Genomic DNA, 22,865 nt, shown 5'->3' with positions numbered 1-22,865 from the left:
GTTTATTACAGACCTATGCAAAAGGAAATCCTTCAACCACGTATGATAAGTTTCATAGATTCACTCTTTGCCTCATTCGACCAAGGAAACTTCAGAAATGGTAAGACTGTCACAAAAGAGCTCTGACGTTTAAAGGTGCTTGGCGAGCCTTATGTATTTAGAGGGTGTTGGAAAGTATATATACATGTCACCAGATGGGCATTTAAACATGTTGTGTGACATGACTAAAATTCAGGGAGACCCTTTGTGTCGTAGTCGTAATAATGTTGGGTGTTATCACCTGATAAGGGTTACAGTAGACCCCTTGATTATTCTTGGGGTTATCCAGATGCGGTGCCTCTTTTCAAAATGCTATGTTTTAAAGTTTCCACGCATAAGATTGAATGCTTTGGACTGGCCGATATAAAATGTAGAGTATTACATGTTTATATTTATGAGCGAGAGAGTGAGCACTCTATCCATCAGGTGAGCAGCAAAACTATTACTGGCTATAATTGTTCAGAACCGAGAGCGAGATGGGGTACCAAATACAGTAAATGTATAACTAGAGGTTTTTCTTGGATTACAACTCATAAAGGGTCAAATTTCACTACATTCAATCATACAAAGGACATTCAAGTATACTTAATCCACTATAATTTCGGAAGCCCATAAACCAATTATAAACACACAAATCTTTCATGAGTATCACAAAAGTTTATTAAAACCACAATCAATAATGTAAGAAACAATAATTTAAACCAATTAAAACAAGCATTTGCAATGCAATAGGTCTCGCATTAGGAAAGTTTGAGCCATTGGTATTGTGAATTACATTTTTTTTATTTATGTGTTGGTTGTGAAAATAGCTATAGTAATAGCTAAAGTAATAGCTTTGTCATTTACAATGCCAATAGTTTTAACTTTCACAAATGTGACACCTATAGCATTTGTAATGCAATATGTGTTGTATTTTCACGAAAATCCAAGAACAGAAGTGAAATATTACCATTTTTTTGTGACATTTATAAGACAGACGTCATTGTTGTTCGAGTACTTTACGCTGGTGTTTGGATTCCTGTAAATCCCCAGTGTTGCAGGGTGCTTAAGAATTTTGTGATCACAGTGGTACTGTATTCCGGGCTGGGGGGAGGGGAGGAGAGAGAGAGAGAGAGAGGGAAGGGAGGGGAGGAGAGAGAGAGCGAGAGAGAGAGAGAGGGGAGAGAGGGAAGGGAGGGGAGGAGAGAGAGAGAGAGAGACACAGGGGAGGAGAGAGAGGGGAGGAGAGAGAGAGAGAGAGATAGGGGAGAAGAGAGAGAAAGAGAGAGAGAGAAAAGGTGGGGAAGAGAAAGAGAGAGAGAGAGAGAGAGAGAGAGAGGGGGGGAGGAGGGAGAGAGAGAGAGAGAGAGAGAGAGAGAGAGAGAGAGAGAGAGAGAGAGCTTGGGCTATAGTATGCGGCAGCGTTGGGTATAAAAAATAAAAATAAAAAAAAGAGGCCAAATTATGTGGTAACAAATGTATAAAAATCACAAAGTTGTATAAAACAATTATCAGTTATTGTATGGAAAGGCGAGGTGGGATAGCGCGACTTGAAAGCAGTAAACCTATTGGAAACCAATGAAGAAGAGGTTAATTGGGGCTAGACGGGCCCACGGTGCTACCAGGGACGTACCAATATGCTGGCTTTACTGTAAAGGTCCTTTATAGGTCTGCGCGGGCCATTCACAATGTTGAAAACCTGCTGCACACACTTGTAGAAAAGGACTGCGAACGCTTCAACACACACCATTCAGCAAGTGAAATGTGACGAGGGGGAGGAAACGATAGAAACTGACTCACCCCCTCGTAGCGCTACAAAAGCAAAATGAATCGAAAAATAAACTATATTAAAAAGCTCCTCCAATCATAGGTTGTTTGTCTGGCATTTGAATTAACACTCATACTTCATCACTTAAAAATATGTGAATTAAATGCAAAATCTGAAGAGAACCTGAGCGATAAGGTGCCTAGGCAAAAACAGGACTAACATTGTTCCTTCCAACCGCTTTGAGAATTATTACCTTTTCAACAAATACCCGGATAAAACCGATCTGTATTTATGTAATATAGTGCCAACGTGCTGCCGCTGAGTAGCATCAGCGAGCTAGGAGTATTGCGTTCACGTACTGACGCAAGTAGTGCACATTTTCATGCGACAGTTTTTTTTTCAATATGCCGCCTGCCACGTAAATGTCACTAGGGTATGTGGCACCAGCGCTCTTATTTCTAGGTGGCATTTGTTGATTATGGGGGTGTCGTGGGCTTAACACAACCACACGGTGTTTGTTTCTGTGACAGAGCTCTGGGGGGCGCCTCGGTTAAGTGCCCCTCGTTTATTAACAAGTGGAGACCTTTTGAAATGATTGCAGAACGCTGCAACCTGCTTGAGTGGCCAGGCGAGCGTCCCATAATGCATTCAGGCCAGATTATGCAATACATTCAATAGTTTTGAAATGCTGGGGCATCTCAGAGGCTTTGCACGCTGGGGCGCATGAGGCAGTGAGGCGCACACACACACACCCACACGAACACGCACACAAACTGGGTGATGTGCACACCTCCAGGACAATGGGAGATCGTGTGCCAGAATAACCCCTGGGGAGGCAGGCTTTAGGGATCGGGAGAGGGGGGTGAGAGGGCAGAGCCAGGGACCGGGCCACCTTCACCTCACAACAGCTGCCACTGGAATGGAGGACGGCAGAAACAAGCGGGCGAATTCCAACTGTTATGCTTGGAATTAAAAGGGAAGGAAAGAACGGGAAATGGTTGCTGATAGGCGTGACTGCCTAGCAAGAATGTGTGAGGGCAGCGACAGCGGACTACGTTTGAAAGGGTGAGTTTCTGGAAGCCTCTGATCTTGTTGTGGACACCCGAGAGTACTTTGGAATATGATTCAAGGGAGGCGTGCTTTGATGTTTCCATCAGCACGCACTCAAACAGCAAAAACACAGCCGTGCTTTCTATTTTAAACAAGCACATAGGTTGAATAATTAGAGGAGACCCAGTTTTTGCGATAAACTATCGCTTTATCAGAGATTTGAAGCACTTTTTGCAGTATGTTGTGACTATTTTACCTTACCCCGGCCTTGCCTTGTCGCGCCGGTGAACGTGGTTGTTTTCGGCAAAGACAGTGGGGCTGAGTAAAAAACACATGTGCGCCGCTTATCTGTTGCACGCAATGCCGTCCAAGTTTCCAAATACGTTTGCAGTCAATTACAAAGTTTGCGTAATCCGCCAAGAACATACCTCATTCGCTGCCAAATGATGTGCCTCTAAGCACGGGACGCTTTGATCGAATTTACGGGAAGCAGGCTTTTTACAAGCGCCCATAACACAGATTTTCCCATTGATGAACACCGGAAGCAGATGTCCGGCCCGCCGCCTGGTTGTGGGCGGGGCCGGGAAGAGGTGGGTCCGCTCCGACTGCCTTGGGAAGCTTTGCCTGTTGTCCTCCGGTCTCCCGAGTCGTGAGGGAGACCGGAGATGCCGTGCCAGCCATGGCGGGGGGGGGGGGGGCCGCGCAGAAGAGGGAGCCCCCGCTAAAGAAGGAGAGACCGGCCCGCCGCCGAGCGCCAGCCGACCCGGTGAGTCCCGAATAGAGAGGAGGGGCGTGAGGCCTCATGTATGCAGCGGCCGGGGGCGCTTCTATGTATGTGTGTGTCTCTGGTGAGGGTGTGTATATGCAGTGTGTGTGCGCGCATGTGTGTGTATGCGACGGCGGGGGTGGGTTCTCTGTATGTATGGGTGCGTGCATGGGTTCTCGTGTGTATGTCTCTGGGTATGCGCATGCGTGTTGGTGCTTGTGTCCGAGGCAGGAGAGGGGCACGGCGCTGTGCGCGCCCACGAGGTGCAATCTGCGCTCGTGCACCCTCTGGTCCGTCATTCCTCCCACAGTGATCGCTACTGGTCTCCAGCTGGATGCATCCTTACGGATGCTTTTCCAGCGAGACCCAAAAAGGAATACAAATGTATACAAACAGACTTATACATATGACAAATACATTTCACAAATACACAGGATTCATGTTGGTGTTCTCATTTCGTCCATACCCTCTTCCTTTTACAAATACTTGCATAGTTTGAGGTTAGTCGACCTTGTAAGAAAAACACTGAACCTCTGCAAACTATACATATTTGGTCCAGTGTAGCGTTTTACCCCAAGATGCTGGATGGGATCTTGATATGGGTGTCCGCAAGACAATAACAATACATATTATTCGTATTTCTGGATAACAAGTCTGGTACAGAAGTGAAAGCTGCTTGTGGATGCACTCCTACCTGGTTAGACAGTTGTTGGTTATGAGCTTTAAGAAGGTGATAACAAGCCGCATATCCTAACATTCAAATAACCTATCCCAGTGGCAAACTCCATCAGATCTGCATCTTGAGAATAACATTTCAGTAGTCGGACATGACTGGAAACAGTGAGCATTCATTCGGATTGTTTTTGTGGTGGCCTTCCCTAATCTTTTTGCTAATTGCTTTTGTTGATAGAATGCCCTTAGTGGTGGTATACCGTTTATATTACATAATTGACTCATTACATTAAATGTTAGCCCAAATGTGATGTAGGAGATTGGCGGAAGAGGTAAGGAATAGTAACAACATTATCAGCTTTCAAGACGTAGGGGCCTATTTGTGCATTGGCAGAACAGAACGTTCTCCAAAAGCTGGTTCCACCCTCTATCAAGTCTGCATCTTCCCAGCCTCATTTAGAGCTGAAGGCCCTAACTCGTTTCCAACAGCTCAGGCTTAGCTGTTTTTTTTTTATCTGGCTGCCCTTCCTTTACTGGGCTGCCGCCTTCTGTGCATCAGAAGGCTTGCCCTATTTAAGGTAGGCCTTCTGTAGTTGATTTTCTTGTCTATGTACTATCGAGAACTATATCTACTCATTCCCATTGCAATAAATAAGATGCAGTGAAAATGAGGTAGATGAAATGCTTTAATTAGTCTTTAACAATTGGTGGTTCTGTGGGTAGAGTTCCATTGTATCACTTTTAGCTAATTCTGGCCATTACAGAAGGAGGTAGTATGTGCAAGTAAGTCCTAACGAACCCTTCACCTCACCAAAAAGTAGTTCAGCCAAACCCTTTGGCCACTCCCACTTTGTTAATTTGTTACAGAAATATTCTTATTTAAGAGACAAAACTGGCTTTTATTTCTTTTTTTACTTTTCCTGGGGCGTGAAGTCCATAAGTGGGCCTCGTTAGTGTGGGGTAATTGTTTCCAGTCTCTCTCAAAGAGTGTATGACTTATGAGCTCAGATTTATTGTGGATTTTAAAGACGGTAGCAGACTGGACAGACCAACTCAAGGGCAAAATCTCCAGTGATGTAATGTTAGTGTAGTGCCTATAATGAGATCCAGGATATCTCTGGCATCATGAGTGACAACTACTTAAATTTCTCTAAAAAGCACAAGTGCGTAATCTTCAAATGCTGATTTGTGTGTAGGGTATGTAAATTAATATTAAGATCTTCTAGATTGAACAATCATTTGTAAAAAGAAAGTGCTTCAGGTGGTCAAACAGAGTTGGGCAGGCCCAGGGGTGCGATATAGCAGAGTAAATGCAAATGTTTGCTGAGCATGAGGGGACACTTTTTCTGAGATCACTTCTACCCCTTTAAGTAAGACTGAAGATAAAATGTTTAAGGCTACGTTATGTTTTAAGAAGAAATGACAATGCCACCACCATGTTTTCCTCGAGGGCGCTTGGTACCAATATGCATCTATCCTGAAGGGCAGGTATCAATTAGAGGTGGCACTGACCAAGATTTCAGCTGGGTTCCCATTGCAAATAACATCTCTAATTTCTATTTATTTAGTAAGCTTAAAATTAAATGTGTATGTTTTGATAGATAACGTGTTAGTGTATGTGAGTGGCAGTGGTGCTTGGCTTCTATAAATGGCGGTGAGGAAATGAGTCAGCAAATCAATGGATAGAGGAGTAGCACAGTAATTTAGTGCGTATGCCTTTTTTTTTGTCATACTTGACTTTAGAATGTGAGAGGGAAATTGTCACTAAGCCGTATCCATACAAAGCCTTTGTCTTGAAACTGGCAGCATCTTCAGGCTCTGGGTACGGACGAGCTTCCCTTTTTTGTGAGACTGACGCACCCAATGCGTGGACGTGTTCAATAAGTATATTTAAATGTCCCTGGGTCTCTGCAAATTATCCGCCGGGAAGTGGGATACTACACCACCAGGTACAGTCCTGTGCAGGGAAACTGAAAGAGGGAAAAGCTGGACCAAAATACATTGTGAACAACTGCTCAAAAAGATCATTACGCCTTCAGGATTTGCTGCTTCTCATTTTATTTTGTTGACACCTTCAAAAATGAAGTCAAAAGGCCTATCTCTTTTGTTAACTGTTTGAATTGTTGGGTTTCTGTGACCAGAGTGCCACAAAGTCGTATCACTTGCAGTGTGGTTAGCAAATCGATTTTACACCATTGTGATTTTTTTTAATCGGACCATGCTACAACTTGAATATTGTCATCATCTGTCTTATGGAGTGCACGGTATGGATTCACATAATTATCAGACTCTGTCTGCGCTTGTGTGGGAACAAAGCAACTGCTCCATGGATGCCTTCTTCTTTAGTGGCCTGTATCCTTGAATCTGAGTTCTGTGATATTTCTTTCCTGGGTAAAGACTCCTAAATGCCTAGGGACAGGCAGCAGGGGTGTTACTGGTTGAAATGGGCCCTGGTTCTCTATTATGAGAAACTGACTGTGACTAGCAGTATAAACCCATTCCAGCCAGCAGAGCAGGACCCCACAATAGTGGTGAGAAGGCTTGTTGTCTCATGGTCTTTTGGAACTGGAGAGACAGGGTTATAGGCACAGGGTGAGCTGGGATTTTTTGCTTGCTTGCCTTTCCTGGTTGCTGAAAGTAATTGAGTGGCACCTTGACCCAGATGATGATCTTCGGATGCTTTGTGTCATCTGGTAAATCGGCTTTGGTGACCTCATGGTACTTGAGCCTCATTCACGATGTGTCCTCACTCAAGATGCTCAGTCACCTAGGCTGTGGATCAAGTTGGAGTTTGCGGGGAAGAATTGTTCAGCACCTCAGCAGGAAGGTAGGCTCTCCATAGGTCACATCATCAAGGCGTCTTCACAAGCTTCCAAGGCCTAGGTCCAGCTTGAAACAGAGTATGGCAATCATGCATTGGTTCCGCTCTTGAGCCAGTGTCTTCTGCTACTTCACTGATGTGCAGGTCTCTTTGATGTCCAGATGGCAAAGAAAACACGCATTTGCAATGCAATAGGTCTCTCACTAATTAAATTTGAGCTATTGGCATTGGTAAATATTGCAACACCAATTGCAATAAAAGTCTATTCATTGTAGGTAAAAAAAAGAAGTGTATTTATTTTAGTAGCAATGATGGCATGCTGCGCTTTAGATGAATATGTTTAAAAGTAAAGTGCGCCATACTGCGATTGCTACAATAGTTAATTGTGGATGCGTTAACAATTGATGTGTGCACTAATGGCTGGTGGTGTGTGTGCCTGTAGAAATTGTGCACTGATGACTGGTGGTGTATGTGCCTGGTGGAAGTGTGCACTGCCGGCTGGTGGTGTGTGCATGGTGGAAGCGTGCACTGACGGCTAATGGTGGGTATGCCTGGTGAAAGCGTGCACTGACGGCTGGTGGTGTGTGTGTGTGTGTGTGCCTGGTGAAAGCGTGCACTGACAGCTGGTGGTGTGTGTGAGCCTGGTGAAAGCATGCACTGACGGCTGGTGGTGTGTGTGTACCTGGTGGAAGCGTGCACTGACGGCTGGTGGTGTTTGTGCCCGATGAAAGCGTGCACTGATGACTGATGGTGTCTGTGCCTGGTGAAAAAGTGCACTGACGGTGTGGTTGTGGGTGTGGTTGTGGGTGTGGTTGTGGGTGTGGTTGTGGGTGTGGTTGTATGTGTGGTTGTGAGTGTGGTTGTGAGTGTGGTTGTGAGTGTGGTTGTGAGTGTGGTTGTGAGTGTGGGTGGTTGTGAGTGTGGGTGGTTGTGAGTGTGGGTGGTTGTGAGTGTGGGTGGTTGTGTGTGGGTGGTTGTGTGTGGGTGGTTGTGTGTGGGTGGTTGTGTGTGTGTGGTTGTGTGTGTGGTTGTGGTTGAGTGTGTGTGTGGTTGTGGTTGAGTGCGTGTGTGGTTGTGTGTGTATTTGTGGTTGTGTGTGGTTGTGTGTGGTTGTGTGTGTGGTTGTGTGTGTGGTTGTGTGTGTGTGGTTGTATGGTTGTGTGTGTAGTTGTGTGTGGTTGTGGTTGTGTGTGTGTGGTTGTGGTTGAGTGTGTGTGTGTGGTTGAGTGTGTGTGTGTGGTTGAGTGTGTGTGTGTGGTTGAGTGTGTGTGTGTGGTGTGTGTGTGGTGTGTGGTGTGTGGTTGTGGTTGTGTGTGTGGCTGTGGTTGTGTGTGTGGTTTCGTGGTTGTGTGTGTAGGTGTGTGTGGTTGTGGTTGTGTGTGTGGTTGTGTGTGTGGTTGTGGTTGAGTGTGTGTGTGGTTGTGGTTGTGTGTGTGGCTGTGGTTGTGTGTGGTTGTCATTAATTGAAACAAAACTTTTAAAATATTGTCAGAAGAAGGGAGAGGTTCCAATGATACATCTTTGATCCAAACAGTCTTCCTTGAAATGCTCATATCAAAGCAGGGTGGTGCAGTTTCTGTTTCCAGTACTTTAATTGTGTTTGTAATATGTTTTTTTTTTATACCTTATAGGTAGCTTGTTTGTGGCCTGCCAGGCAGTGAACGTACTTCTTAGTTTAGATGAATCTTCAGAAATTCTTCAATTGGTACCTTCAGAACGTATTAAGAACTTGTTAACGTAAGTAAACTCTACCAAACCTTTTGTGCCACAAGATTTCTTTTTGAAAGTCTCTGTTCCCTTTCCATCTAGTTTTTCTAGGCCTGTTCTTCATACTAACGCCTCTATAGTATCACCCCACAAGCACCACAATTCCTTCTTCATTTAATTTGTCCCTTCTGAAGTGTACTAGTTTAGTTTGACATCTTAGGCCCCTTTGAGTAATCAATTTCCTTCTCCAGCTCCATGATGAGCTGGCATTATTGAGAGCCAGATGTTGCCATGAATCTGACCTTCTAATTGTGAGTAGTGTGTTTTGTTCCATTTTCTTCACAGTATGGAAAATCAAAGTAAAGTTAGGAACCGTTTTATTCTTTTGAAACACAATCGAAAATATATGTGTTTGTGATGACTCTTCATCATATTACAATTACCATAATTGTTTTTTTGGTTACAGGCGCTTTCCTTCAGAGCCCTCGGTTCTGCTGATGGCTGATCTCTATTACACAAGATTAGTTCTTTGTGGCTGCCATGAGCCACTGTCACAAGCAAACCTAATGGAAATATTCCCCGTACTGCAGCAAAATATTTCAAGCAATTTATCAAAGGTGAGATCATTTCTTTTTGCTGTTGTTGAAGGCATAATTCTAATTGGTGCAATTATGCAAGTATACGTTTTTTCTTAATACAGTTCATATTTGCAAACTGTACCTTAAACGCTTATAAACATAATAAAGATAACATAATGGTACACAGATCTTGGCAATGTAGTCTGCGATATTGCATCAAGTTTTCTGTGTTAATTGCAGCCAGTTCTACCATCTAAGCAGTCTGAAAAAAATAGATTGAAGTGCAGTAACTCAGACCAAACTCTCAACTGGAGAGCGGGGAGAAGATAGAGACTCATGAATATGGCTCAGCGAAGCAGAATCAGAAAGGGGATATTGGTAGAAGAAGAATGGTTGCATGGATACAGAGAATTGCAGATATGTATAAATGCATCTCGAGATATTCTTGCATGGGCAGTCTTGCAGTCCCTTTACTGTTAAAAGTGCAAGGTCACGCACACCTAAACAGTGATCTGAGCAATTCAGCATTTCAAACGTTCCCCGTTGTTAGGCTTTATAGTTTATCTGCCTTAGGTAGTACTATTGTTAGCATTTATAATGCTTTACTAGGTTTGCAACTGAAGAAATAAAGGATTGTGTCATTTTGTGTTTGAATGCAAATACACTCACAATAACCACTCTTTGATAGCGTGACCTGCAATTACTTGTTAGTTAGGTTTCCAGAGACTATTTGTCCTTGGTATATGTGCTAAGCCTTTAGGGCCAGATGTACGACCCTTCCAATTTGCGAGTCGCAAATTTCTTCCAATTTGCGAGTCGCAAATTTCTTCCAATTTGCGAGTCGCAAATTTTCTCGTGTTGCGACTCACAAATTGGTATTTACAACAGTGTCTCGGACACTTTTTGCGATACCTAATGGAGTTGCAAATTACCTACCTTCTTAATATTCATGAGACAGGTGCAATATGCGACCAGATTAGGAATGGCTAGCACTCCCAGGGATGGTGGACGGCTGGGGTCAGCAAACCACGATGTCTGTGATTGCTTTTTAAATAAAGTAGCTTTTTTTTTTTAATGCAGCCATTTTCCTTAAAGGAAAATGGGATGCATTTAAAAAAGAAGAATTAAGCGTTTGTTTCATATTTCAAGATCAGGCAGTGGTCCGTGGGGCCACTGTCTGCTCTTATTTTCACTGCCAGTCACTTCCCGGCTGCTAAACAATCTTACATTGAAGTGCGACTCTCTAGCTGTTGGAAGTGAGGGTCCTTATCTCTCACCGCCACCACCAAATGTAGGAGGCGGGAGTCCCTGTCCAACACCGCTGTCGCCAAGTGCGAGATCCGGACCCCTCGTTTCAACGTAAGGACACTGTCTGAGATGGCCCTGCTCACCCCTTTAGTAGCTTGGCACGAGCAGCCAGGCTTATCGCCACGGCATGTGTGTACAGTATGTGCAACGACACTCACAGCAACCCAATGATATCACCACAAATAGACTCCACACAAGTTTTTATAAAACAAGTATAATCTTTATATAAGAAGATATACGATATGATCACTGTTAGAACTGGGGGTCTCTAGTTGGCAGAGGTAGGTACCACTGTCCAAATAGGGACCCTTCCTTCTAGTCAGGGTAAGGAGGAACCACTCTTTAGGTAACCCCTACTCACCCCCTTGGTAGCTTGGCACGAGCAGACAGGCTTATCAAAGGCAATGTGTAAAGTATTTGTACCAACACTCACAGTAACACAGTGAAAGCACCACAAATGGACCCTACAACAGTTTAGAAAAATAAAGGTATTTAATCTAAACTAGACAAGACCAAAATGACAAAAATCCAACATACACAGTTCAAGATATGGTTTTTAAAGAGTTCTTAAGGGTTGCGTCAAAATAATCCACAGTTGCTTTAGAATAGTTCACAGTTGCGTCACGTTTAACCAACAGTACCTTTAGATGCGACAAAGTTCCAAAACAGAAGATGGTGCGGTTGTAAACAAGCAATGCGTCACTCCTGAGACTCGGGAGGCTATGCGACAGCCCCACTGGACATAGCGGGCTTGTTGCGACGAATCCGGTCTGTATGGGGAGGGAGGCGATACCTTGTAAGGATTCCGGTGAGCGTCTCGCAAAGGCACAATGCGACGATCTTCGGGAAGGCAACGATCTCAGGTGCGGCGGCGATGCGCGGCGCAGCGTCGATCTTCTCTCGTGGCCCCTCGATGCGATGGCTCTGCAACAATGTTTGCAGAGACGTGATGCGGTCCGCAAGCAAGCGGTGCGGCGATCTCACCCAGCGACGACAGGCTCTGCAACGATACTCGCAGCGATGGTACTTTTCCCGCACCGGAGCGATGCGTTCCGCAAGCGAAGGATGCGTCGGTTCTTGCAGCCGCAACAGGCGCTGCGACGATCTCGATCTTCTGGGTGGCGAGAATTTCCTCGTACTGACTGGGATGCGCTCCGCAAGCGGGCGATGCGTGAAAATTTGCAGATAGTCTTAGTTTCTTGTTCTCCAGCTTTCATAACAGCAGGCCACAACTTCGAGATGGCCCTCAGTCGGATTCAGCTCTCAGGAAGGGCAGAACTCTCTCAGCAGAGTTCAGGGAAAGCTGGGGGTGAAGTCGTTTTGTTCCTGGGACTTCTTAACAGGAGGCCAGCTCACAACAGGCCCTTGGAGATCTCTTCCAGCAAGGGGACAAAGCAACAACAAAGTCCTTCCCCTCTCCTTGGCAGCAAAGCAACTGTAGGTCAGTCCAGCAAAGCTACAGCAGGAAAGTCTTCCTTCTCCAGTCTTCCATCTTTCTCCTTGGTAGAGGTTCTTTCTTGATTCCAGGATGATCTAAAGTACAGTGGTGTGGGGTCCTGTACTTATACCCCCAAAAGTATTTGCTTTATGCAGGAGGGTTCTGAGCCCGGTCTGAACCAGTTCTGGATGTTCCTTGAGCACTTTGTTTTCCTGGCCTCTCCCTTCCTTTCAGAGAGAGGGGCAGGGTCATCAGCCACCACCCATCAGGAGGTGGAGCCAGCATTGTGGAGGGAAAGCACAGCCCTGGAGCACTTTGTTGACATGATTCCTTCTCTCCTTTCACAGTGCAGGGCAGAGACATCCGACTAACCACAGGTCCTATCTTGCTCCTATGGGAAGATATGCAGGTAATCACTGTAGCCAGCATTCCTCATGATAGCCTATGGGCAAGATAGCCTTACAATAGTGAAAAATCGAAAATGGCTGTCATTCACTATTAGGACATGCCACACACACCAGGGCATGTCCTACCTTATACTTACAATGCACCCTGCCCTTAGGCCTACCATAGGGGTGTCTGATATGAAGAAAGAGGAAGGTTTACGGAATGGCAAGTGGGTGCACTTACCAAGTCAACATGGAAGTTCACAGACTGCACACAGGCACTGCGGTAGCAGGCTTGAATGACCATTTTAGGGCTACTTATGTGGGTGGCACAATCAGTGCTACAGGCCCACTAGTAGCATTTATATCACCAGCCCTGGCACACTCAGTGCACTTTACTAGTGACTTCTTGGTGTTACAAATATGCCAATCATGGACAACCAATTACAATAACAATTTACACAGAGAACATATGCACTTTAACACTGACCAGCAGTGGTAAGGTGCCCAGAGTCCTATTGCCAACAACCACAGATCAGGAAAAACAAGGGAGGAAGAAGCAAAACGTTTGGGGATAACCCTGCAAAAAGGGCCATTTCCAACAACCACACAATACAGAATCAACATATAATAATGGGTAGTATTCTCTGTAGTGGATTGGTAGGTTCTAATCCCAACCACCGCTTCTAACCAACAGTTAAGCTTACTTCTAACCGTTTCCAAAATGTTAGGCAATTCGTATTGCTAGATTCACACATGTTGCAAAAGAAAAGAAATACTGCAATGTGTAACAATATATTCCTGTACTGCAATAGAGAAATAATGCCATACGTAGCGCCAGTCATGTACTTTGCAGTAGAAGAAATAATGCAATGTGTATCACTACCACCATGCCCTGTGCAAGGAAGAAACAAAGCAATGCGTCCTGCTACAATCATGTACTGTACAATGAAGAAATAATGCAATGCATCACTCTACAATCATGTACTGTGCAATGAAAAAATAATGCAATGCGCCATGTTTTGCAGTGTGAATCTTTCTGGATTCACTATGCTGTGCATTATTCTGCGGTCTAGTGGTTGGGTCTGGAATCGTAGTCTTTTCTTTCTTTTTTTTTGTTTTTCATAGCCTAGGTGGGCGTCGACGTCCCACCTTCTTGTGTACTTCCTATGACATTGGCACGCTTCCTGCGGAAGCTCCCACCTTTGGGCGCCATCTTCAGATTCTTTTTTCCGCCGTTGGGTCTGGATCGTCACCGAGAGGTTCCAGAGTTTTGGGAGAAAAGAAGAAGGAAAGAGCTAAAATCTATCAAAAAAGTTTGGAGAATACATTCAGGAACAAGACCACCAAGCCGGAACGATGAATAAGGAGGAGAACTTTGAATACTTTGACGTCCAACGGAGAGTTCGAGGCATGTGGGCTGCTAAATTCATATCTTTAGCATAGATCGCCGCCTAGTGTTGGGTCCGGATGATTGCACATTGTTGTCCTGGAAGAGTCTTCGAAGTATCACGAGATAGGTGGCTCCTCCCCTGGACTACAGTGCGCATGGGCATCGACTCCATCCCCAGATTGTTTTTTTCCGCCATTGGGTTCGGATGTGATTTCGACGACTCCTTGTCGGAATCGAAAATAACTTCCTACTTAAGGCCAAAAGGCCTTCGTTCCCTGCGTCGGTATTGTTAGCGTGCGGTCTCGAGCATCATCCCACTCTTCGAGTCGGATTTCTGCGGAGTCAAGTAACTCTTCGGACATCGAGGCCCTCTCGTCGCAGCAAGACCCCGACGACCTTAACATGGAGCGGAGCCCGTTCAAGTTCTGCCCCGTCTGTGGATCTAAATATCCACATATCGATGTGCATCCAGTCTGTAACAAATGCCTCTCGCCGGACCACAACGAGGACAACTGCATGGCCTGCTCGAAGTTCAGGTCAAAGAAAACGCTCAAGCTTCGGCGCGCGGCGCGCCTCGAGGCCCGGCGAGCGGCTCCGGCACCCGATGACATATTCGACGACCCCGCAGAAGAAGGCCGAAGCCATCATCTTCAAATTTCACCCCCGTCGACGGAGGTTGAGGCCGATCCCGAGGAACAAGTCGAGGAACAAAGCCAAGACCTTGAATACGTCGAGGAGGTAGGGGACGACGAAGAAGTCTATGGGATCGCGGAAGATAGCTCAGAGGAGGAGCTATGCCCCGAAAGTTACATGATTCAGGCTCAGGTCACGGGATCGCCACTCGGCCTTACCCACGACCCTGCACCGCTATCCCCGGCCCCGCCTTCTGGCCCGGCCACGGACACAACAGCGGAGACGCCATTGCGCGTATCGAAACCGAAACCTTCGGATTCGACAGCACCTAAGATGGCCGACGTCCCATCAAAAATGAAACCGAAACCTACGGCTTCGACAACACCTAAAATGGCCGACGTCCCGTCAAAACTGACGAAGCCTGCTACCTCATCGACTCCGTCGCCCTCCGGCCCTCCGAAGTCGAAGAAGGCTGTCGAGTCGACAGCGCCGCAGAAGGTGCCCAAGGACCCGTCCTCGAAGAAGGTCGTCCATCAGGTGTCGGTCACGGTTGCGCCGGTTAAATCCACTAAAGCCGTTGAAACAAAGTCTGCTCAAGACATCGACCCGAAGTCCGGAGGCACTACGCATCGGCACAAAGACACCAAATCTACAACAACGGCGCCGGCGACTAAGCCTGTAACGGAGGCAAGGACCGTCGCAACTGAAGATGCATCGGCGGCCACCGCTTCAACGCCGAAGGCCTCCAATGGTACCGGACATACGGCGTCGGTTACCAAACCCTCGCCTTCCTTCACAAAGCAAGTCGCTGACTCCCTCAAACGTATTCAGGAGAAGTCTTCGTCGTCGACGGCTCACACGCCGTCGGCTCCGAAACCAGTGGACGTGCCTGCGAAGCCTTCGAGCAAGCTTCTCTACACCCTGCCGCCGAAGGTGGCACCGAAGGCGTTTGCACCCAAATCGGTGCCAAAGATCACGGAAACATCGGAACCTTCGACGCAAAGTGGCCGGTCGGATCGACATCAAGCCTCAGAAGAAGAATCTGAGCGTTACATCGATGCCGAAACAGGGAAATTAACTCTCTATAAAAGAAAGATCACTTCCCAACCACTACAATCATATGTCATTCCTCTAAAAAAGAAAAGGCCACTACAGGACATTCCTGCACTTGTGGAACCTATTCAGCCTCCACCAAGGAGGAGTCCATCACCTTCTCCAAACCAGTCAGGGGGAGAGGAGGATGACCAAAATGACCAGTACAATTTCCCGGACAATGATGACCCTGATGTCCATCAGGACTCATATGACGACACTGGTGACCAGGGAGGCCATCAGGTGGTACAGGACCCACAGGTTTTTGGTGCACGTACATCCCCAACTGAGGATTCAGCGGCATTCAATGCCTTAATAGAGCAGGCAGCTGCAAATCATAATGTGGACATGCATGCTGACCCAGTGGAAGAAGATTTCTTGTTTGACACTTTTTCTGTCTCAGAAAGAACAGTTAAAACCCTTCCTATGCTAAAAGGTGTCCTTAAGCATGCCCCAGAGATCTTTAAAGAACCTACCAGGGCGAGAGTGGTGAACCCACGTATCGAAAAGAAATACAGGCCGGCACCTGGGGACCCTGCATATATTCGGGGACAGTTGCCTCTGGACTCTCTGGTCGTCGCCAATGCCCGCAAAAGGGCGAACTCCCAGACAACGGGTGACGCTCCTCCCCCAGACAAGGAGTCGAAAGTGCTTGAGGCAGGGGGCAAAAGGGTGGCTGCGCAGGCTGCCAATATCTGGCGTATATCAAACACTCAGGCACTATTGGCGCGTTATGATAGGGCGCATTACGACACCCTAGAACAGCTCCTTCAACACCTACCCGACCAGTTTAAGGAGGGAGCAGAAATGCTCATACAAGAGGGAAAGCTCATTTCCAACGCAGCAATAAAGTGTGCACTTGATGTGGCTGATACAGCGGCTAGGGGGATTAACACTAGCGTCATGTTAAGGCGCCAAGCATGGCTTCGCATATCAGGCTTTAAGCCTGACATTCAAACAACAATACTCAACCAGCCCGTTAATGCTGACAGACTGTTTGGCCCAGATGTGGACACCACCCTCGAGAAAATTAAAAAGGACAATGAGACAGCTAAGTCCATGGGGGCGCTTCAGTCTCAACAGTTCAGGGGGAGCACTTTTCGTCGCTCAGGTGCACGCGGTGTTACCAGAGGACACTTGGGTCAACAAACACAGTTCACGAAAGGTGGCGCACAATCCTCGTACCCCAAACAGAATAGAGGGGGTTACAGAGGTAATAGTTCCAAGGGCAGAGGCAGAGGGAACAACAACTCCCGTTCCTCTGCCGCCAACAAACAGTGACTCTCTGTCACTGCCCCCCGACCATCCAACACCTGTTGGGGGGAGACTCCAGCAGTTCCTGCCAGTCTGGACGTCCATCACCACAGACAGGTGGGTAAGACAGCTTATCCAGTACGGTTATTGTCTGGAGTTAACCTCCACTCCACCCAACATTCCCCCAAGGCAACGTCCTATGTCGGCAGAGCACTTGCACTTATTGCAGCAAGAAGTAGTGGTGATGCTGCAAAAAGGCGCAATCGAGCTCGTACCAGTGGAGGAGGAAGGCACAGGGGTCTATTCCCTGTACTTCCTTATCCCAAAGAAGGACGGATCCCTCAGGCCCATTCTGGATCTACGCCCCCTCAACCTGTATATACTGTCAGAACATTTTCACATGCTTACACTGCAACAAATTCTTCCCCTGCTAAACCAAGGCGACTTCCTAGCAACCTTGGACCTCAAGGATGCTTATTTCCACATACCACTCCACCCATCCCACAGAAAATACCTCAGGTTCACAATCCACAACAGGCATTATCAGTTCAAAGTCCTACCCTTCGGAGTAACCACTGCCCCCAGAGTGTTTACAAAGTGTCTGGCGACAGTTGCGGCGCACCTCAGAAGACAGAACATACATGTCTACCCTTACCTAGACGACTGGCTCGTTCAGGCAAAGTCAGAACGGAAGTTGCCCGCGGACATGTCCCACACCATTCACCTTCTTCACAGTCTGGGGTTCTCACTAAACTACCCAAAGTCGCACCTTCAGCCAGCACACGTGCGGCAGTATCTGGGCGCTACAATAAATACCCTGACTGCTATGGCTCAGCCAAACCCGGTCAGGATCGACAACATTCAGTCGCTGATCCAAAGGTTCAGACCGCAACTCTCACTACCAGCGAGAGTGTTCATGCAGTTGATAGGCATGATGGCCTCCTGCATCTTCATAGTCCCACACGCACGGTTGCATATGCGTCCGCTCCAGGAATGCTTAGCAAATCAGTGTACACAAGCTCAGGGACAACTGACAGACCTAGTGTTGGTGACCGGTCGGGCATACAACTCTCTGCATTGGTGGAATCCACACAACCTTTGCAAGGGACGACCGTTCCAAGAGCCTGTGCCACAGATTATCCTGACTACGGACGCATCTCTCCAAGGGTGGGGAGCCCATGTGCTCCACTACACGGTGCAGGGACTGTGGACGACTCAACAACGGACATTGCACATCAACTACCTGGAATTGATGGCAATCTTCATGGCGCTAAAGTCCTTCAAAGTACATCTGTGCAACAAGGTCGTGTTGATCCGGACGGACAACATGACAGCCATGTACTACATCCAGAAGCAGGGAGGTACTCACTCGCCACAGCTGTCTCATCTGGCTCAGAGCATGTGGAAGTGGGCCATTCAGAGGAACATTTTCCTCATGGCGGAACACCTCCCGGGCAAGGACAATCAGATGGCGGATCTGCTCAGCAGATACAGCCATCAGATGCACGAGTGGGAGATACATCCATCAGTACTCCGCCCGTACTTCCAGCAGTGGGGTCATCCAGAGATAGACCTGTTTGCCACAAGGGAAAACGCAAAATGCCAACACTTTGCCGCCAGGTTCCCTCACCCACAATCGCAGGGCAATGCGATATGGATGAACTGGTCAGGCAAATTTGCGTACGCTTTTCCCCCAGCACCTCTCATACCGCTGGTGGCAAGAAAGCTAAGGCAACACTCGATGACGCTCATCCTGGTTGCTCCAACGTGGGCTCGCCAACCATGGTACACCACGTTTCTAGAACTCTCTGTGGTACCGCATCAAAGGTTGTATCTCACTCCAAGGCTCTTGACGCAGAACCATGGCGACATTCAGCATCCAGATCCGCAACAGCTCAATCTGGCGATCTGGCTCCTGAGGTCCTAGAGTTTGGCTACCTCAACCTGCCCCCTGAATGCATGGACATCATCAGAGAGGCAAGGAAGCCCACTACCAGAGCTTGCTATGCAGCAAAATGGAAGCGTTTTGTCATTTACTGTACAGAACATCACATTGACCCGCTAGATGCTTCAATCCAGTCAGGGTTTCGTTCAAAACACTCTACAGAAACAGCCCTGCTCTACACAGCAGAGACCCTCCGAGCAGCTATGGACCAGGGAATGAAAGCTGTCTTAATTCTACTCGACCTGTCGGCAGCCTTCGATACGGTCTCACATAACATCTTAGTGGATCGTTTGGCTGCCGCAGGCGTAGGAGGGAAAGTCCTAGCGTGGCTGACGAATTTTCTGAGTAATAGACGTCAAGTCACAGTGCAAGGTCAACACCAATCTGAAGCAAAGGTCGTCAGCTCAGGGGTTCCTCAGGGCTCGAGCTTAAGCCCAGTACTGTTCAACCTGTACATGGCGCCCCTAGTAGAACTGATTGCGTCATTCCAGATCAGTTCAATTTCATACGCTGACGACACCCAGCTCATTTTGGTGTTGGATGGGGAGCGACCAAATGCTGAAGAAAATCTCAAGGATTGTCTGGCAGCAACATTCAAATGGATGACTGACAATCATTTGAAATGTAATGCTGGTAAGACTGAAATCCTACCGTTCGGAAAAAACAACCTATTCTCCCCTGGAGTATGCTGGCCAGTGGATGCGGAAACACCTCCCAAGACCATTACATCTGCCCGTAACTTAGGCATCAAATTTGATGACCAACTGTCTTTTAAAAATCAAGCAGTGACAGTGGCCGGAACGTGTTTCCAGATAATAAAAGCTCTGAGGAAATTTTTTGATTTTCTCCCACTGTCGGCCAGGAAGACAGTAGCAGTGGCTTTAATAAACTCCAGGCTGGACTATTGCAACGGGTTATATGCTGGAGCCAACAAAACTGTTCTCCATAAATTGCAAATGGTCCAACATGCAGCCGCTCGGCTTGTGCTGCGTTGGCCTCGCAGGTCCTCAGCCTCAGCAGCACTTAAGCTGCTTCATTGGCTGCCCATAGGGAAAAGAATTCTGTTTAAAATCTTGATAATTACTTTCAGAGCCTTCCATCAACAGAGCCCAAAATACCTATGCAATGGCTTTAAGAGATACCACCCTACCCGTTGCTTAAGATCTGCCAGCCAAAATCTGCTTACAATCCCTCTCACTCTTTTTATTGGGCTCCAAGGCCTGGAATAAACTTCCACCTCATCTACGTACACTCTCTCAAGAGTCACAATTTAGGAAAGCCTTGAAGACTTGGATTTTCACTCTGTCTGATGCGACGTGTTGGGAACTAGTGTAGTGTAGTGTGTAGTACAGTACTCAGGTCATTTCTTTCCCTCCAGCCCCTTCATCTAGGCTGGATAGAGCGCCAAGATACTCCTTGGAGTGAAAGTAGCGCTATAGAAATGCCCTTTTACATTACATCCCTAACATTATCTGCTATTTGTTACATCTTTACAAATGCAATCTAGCGTACGCTTCCATTCGGATACACTTATCCGCCATAGCGGCATATCTTCAAAACAGGCAGCATCTCTCTGTTTTCAGGGTGGCTGCCATTAAAGCCTTCCTAGAGGGACTGAAACGAGTCATTCCTCCAAGAACACCGCCAGCTCCAGTGTGGAACCTCAATGTGGTCCTCACTAGGCTGATGGGCCCACCTTTTGAGCCACTGCACTCCTGCGAAATTCAGTTTCTAACATGGAAAGTGGCTTTTCTCATTGCTATTACATCGCTCAGACGTGTTAGTGAGCTGCAAGCGCTCACGATTCAGGAGCCATTCATACAAATTCATTCAAACAGGGTAGTACTGCGTACTAACCCCAAATTCCTTCCAAAAGTGGTGTCACAGTTTCATATCAACCAAACTATTGACCTGCCCGCATTCTTTCTAAACCCACAAACAGTAGCGGAAAGAATGCTCCATACATTAGACGTTCGAAGGGCGTTGATGTACTACATTGATAGAACACAACCCTTTAGGAAAACACAACAACTTTTTGTTGCCTTCTCTGCACAGCACAAAGGCAACCCTATCTCCAAAGCAGGAATAGCCAGATGGATTGTTAAGTGCGTTCAAATCTGTTATCAAAAAGCTAAACGTACTTTAACAATACCCCCAAGGGCGCACTCCACACGCAAGATGGGGGCCTCCATGGCTTTCCTGGGAAATATTCCTTTGGAAGACATTTGTAGAGCAGCCACGTGGACTACACCGCACACATTTACCAAACACTACTGTGTCGATGTACATTCCAAGCAGCAAGCAGCTGTAGGACAGGCTGTTCTCAAGACACTCTTTCAGACTTCTGCAGCTGGCACGGGCAACCGCCGTTAATGGAGGGACTGCTATGTATTCTATGCTAAAGATATGAATTTAGCAGCCCACATGCCTCGAACTGAATATGCTACTTACCAGTATGCATCTGTTCTTGGCATGTAGGGCTGCTAACATTCATATCGCCCACCCTCCTCCCCGGTGCCCGTAGCGGCTGCAGATACTCTCTTGCATTCAATCATTTGCATGGACATCCTTTACACTATTTGACTCCATCTCTGCCACAATGGCTAAAAACAATCTGGGGATGGAGTCGATGCCCATGCGCACTGTAGTCCAGGGGAGGAGCCACCTATCTCGTGATATTTCGAAGACTCTTCCAGGACAACAATGTGCAATCATCCGGACCCAACACTAGGCGGCGATCTATGCTAAAGATATGAATGTTAGCAGCCCTACATGCCAAGAACAGATGCATACTGGTAAGTAGCATATTCAATACGCACACAGGGGGCCCCCTGAGCGCAGGAAAGGACAAGACCCCACTCAAATCTGCCGCAATTGCCACCACAAGTACGCGCAGAAGGACCAGCACCCGGTTTGCAACATCTGCCTGCCGATCGACCATGAAAGCAAGGATTGCAACGCCTGCTCCGTCTTCGAAGACTCTCAGGATTAGAGAGAGGCATAGGATAGCCATCCACAGCATGCAAGGAAAAGGCCAACTTCTGTCGCTTCGGGACTTGGGTCTCTCCAGTGACGAAGAAGACAACATCGCCGAGGGACTAGATGACTTCACGGTCGTAGAGACTGATCAGAAAACTACAAAAGAGGTAGGAGAGAGGTCGACCCCTAAAACCCCGACAGACTCTCGAAAAACAGAGTCGAAGTCCATGAAAGGAGCACTGGTGCCGAACATTTCGACGGCCACAGCTGCATCCAGGGACAAACTGCCCAGCGGATCCTTCAAAAAGAACTCCCAGGTGGCGAAAACACACGACAAGCCCAGGTCGTCAAAGCACGCCCCCGACAAGGAGCACTTGACGCCGAAGGAAACTGACCCAAAGGCTTCTTTGAAATCGACGTCGACGTCGGAGATCGTCCGAAACCCTCGAAGCCAAACAGGCCACCGAGATGGAAAGGAAAAAGCGAAGGCTCGAGGCCGAAATGGATAACATCCTGCAAAGGAAAAGAGAATTCGACGAGCGGATGAAGAGGTTCCCCCTCCCGTCGAAGCCGGGAACGACTATCGTCGAAGTCGTAGACGAGGAGGAGTTCGACGCCGAAGAGCCGCCGAAAACTCTCAAGCCCCAGGAACACAAAGAGAAAGAGGGCCTATACTATTTCGAGGAAGGCGAAGAAGACCAGCGCACGAGTATGGACTCTGCATCCTCGGTGGCGCAGGACCTGGATTGGCAGGACCTCGACGCCGAAAGCCCGGAAGAGGCCGTGGAGACGTACCCTTCGAGGCCTTCACTGCCAGATGACATTGGGATCTACTACATGGTCATCAGGAACGCGGCAACAGCTTATGGAGTGAAGAAAAACCTAAGGCATGCTTCCTCCTAGAGACCCTGCTCCCCACTCAAACCAGGAGTCAATTCCTCCCCATGCTACCAAGTGTCGTGGACCAGGAAAGAGGCATTCAAAGAACCAGCAAGCTGCAGATCTGTCACACCCAGGACAGAGAAAAAATACAAACACTCCTCTAAGGATCCTCCCT

At 47.3% G+C, this 22,865-nt stretch overlaps 1 protein-coding gene across 2 annotated transcripts in view; it reads left to right on the top strand.

The window, feature by feature from the left end:
• Positions 1 to 22,865, top strand: part of UTP20 (UTP20 small subunit processome component) — a 1,109,880-nt gene that overhangs the window by 248,229 nt on the left and 838,786 nt on the right. For both annotated transcript variants that reach the window (XM_078675325.1, XM_078675316.1), the window contains exons 14-16: positions 12 to 100; positions 8,727 to 8,832; positions 9,269 to 9,419. In XM_078675325.1, the coding sequence (XP_078531451.1) occupies positions 12 to 100; positions 8,727 to 8,832; positions 9,269 to 9,419 (346 nt within the window). The remainder of the gene's footprint in view (positions 1 to 11; positions 101 to 8,726; positions 8,833 to 9,268; positions 9,420 to 22,865) is intronic.

This window comes from Lissotriton helveticus, chromosome 1_1 (genome assembly GCF_964261635.1).
Source record: "Lissotriton helveticus chromosome 1_1, aLisHel1.1, whole genome shotgun sequence".
Taxonomy (NCBI): domain Eukaryota; kingdom Metazoa; phylum Chordata; class Amphibia; order Caudata; family Salamandridae; genus Lissotriton; species Lissotriton helveticus.
Note: the sequence above shows the minus strand (reverse complement) of the source record. Positions and strands in the feature narration are given on the sequence as shown.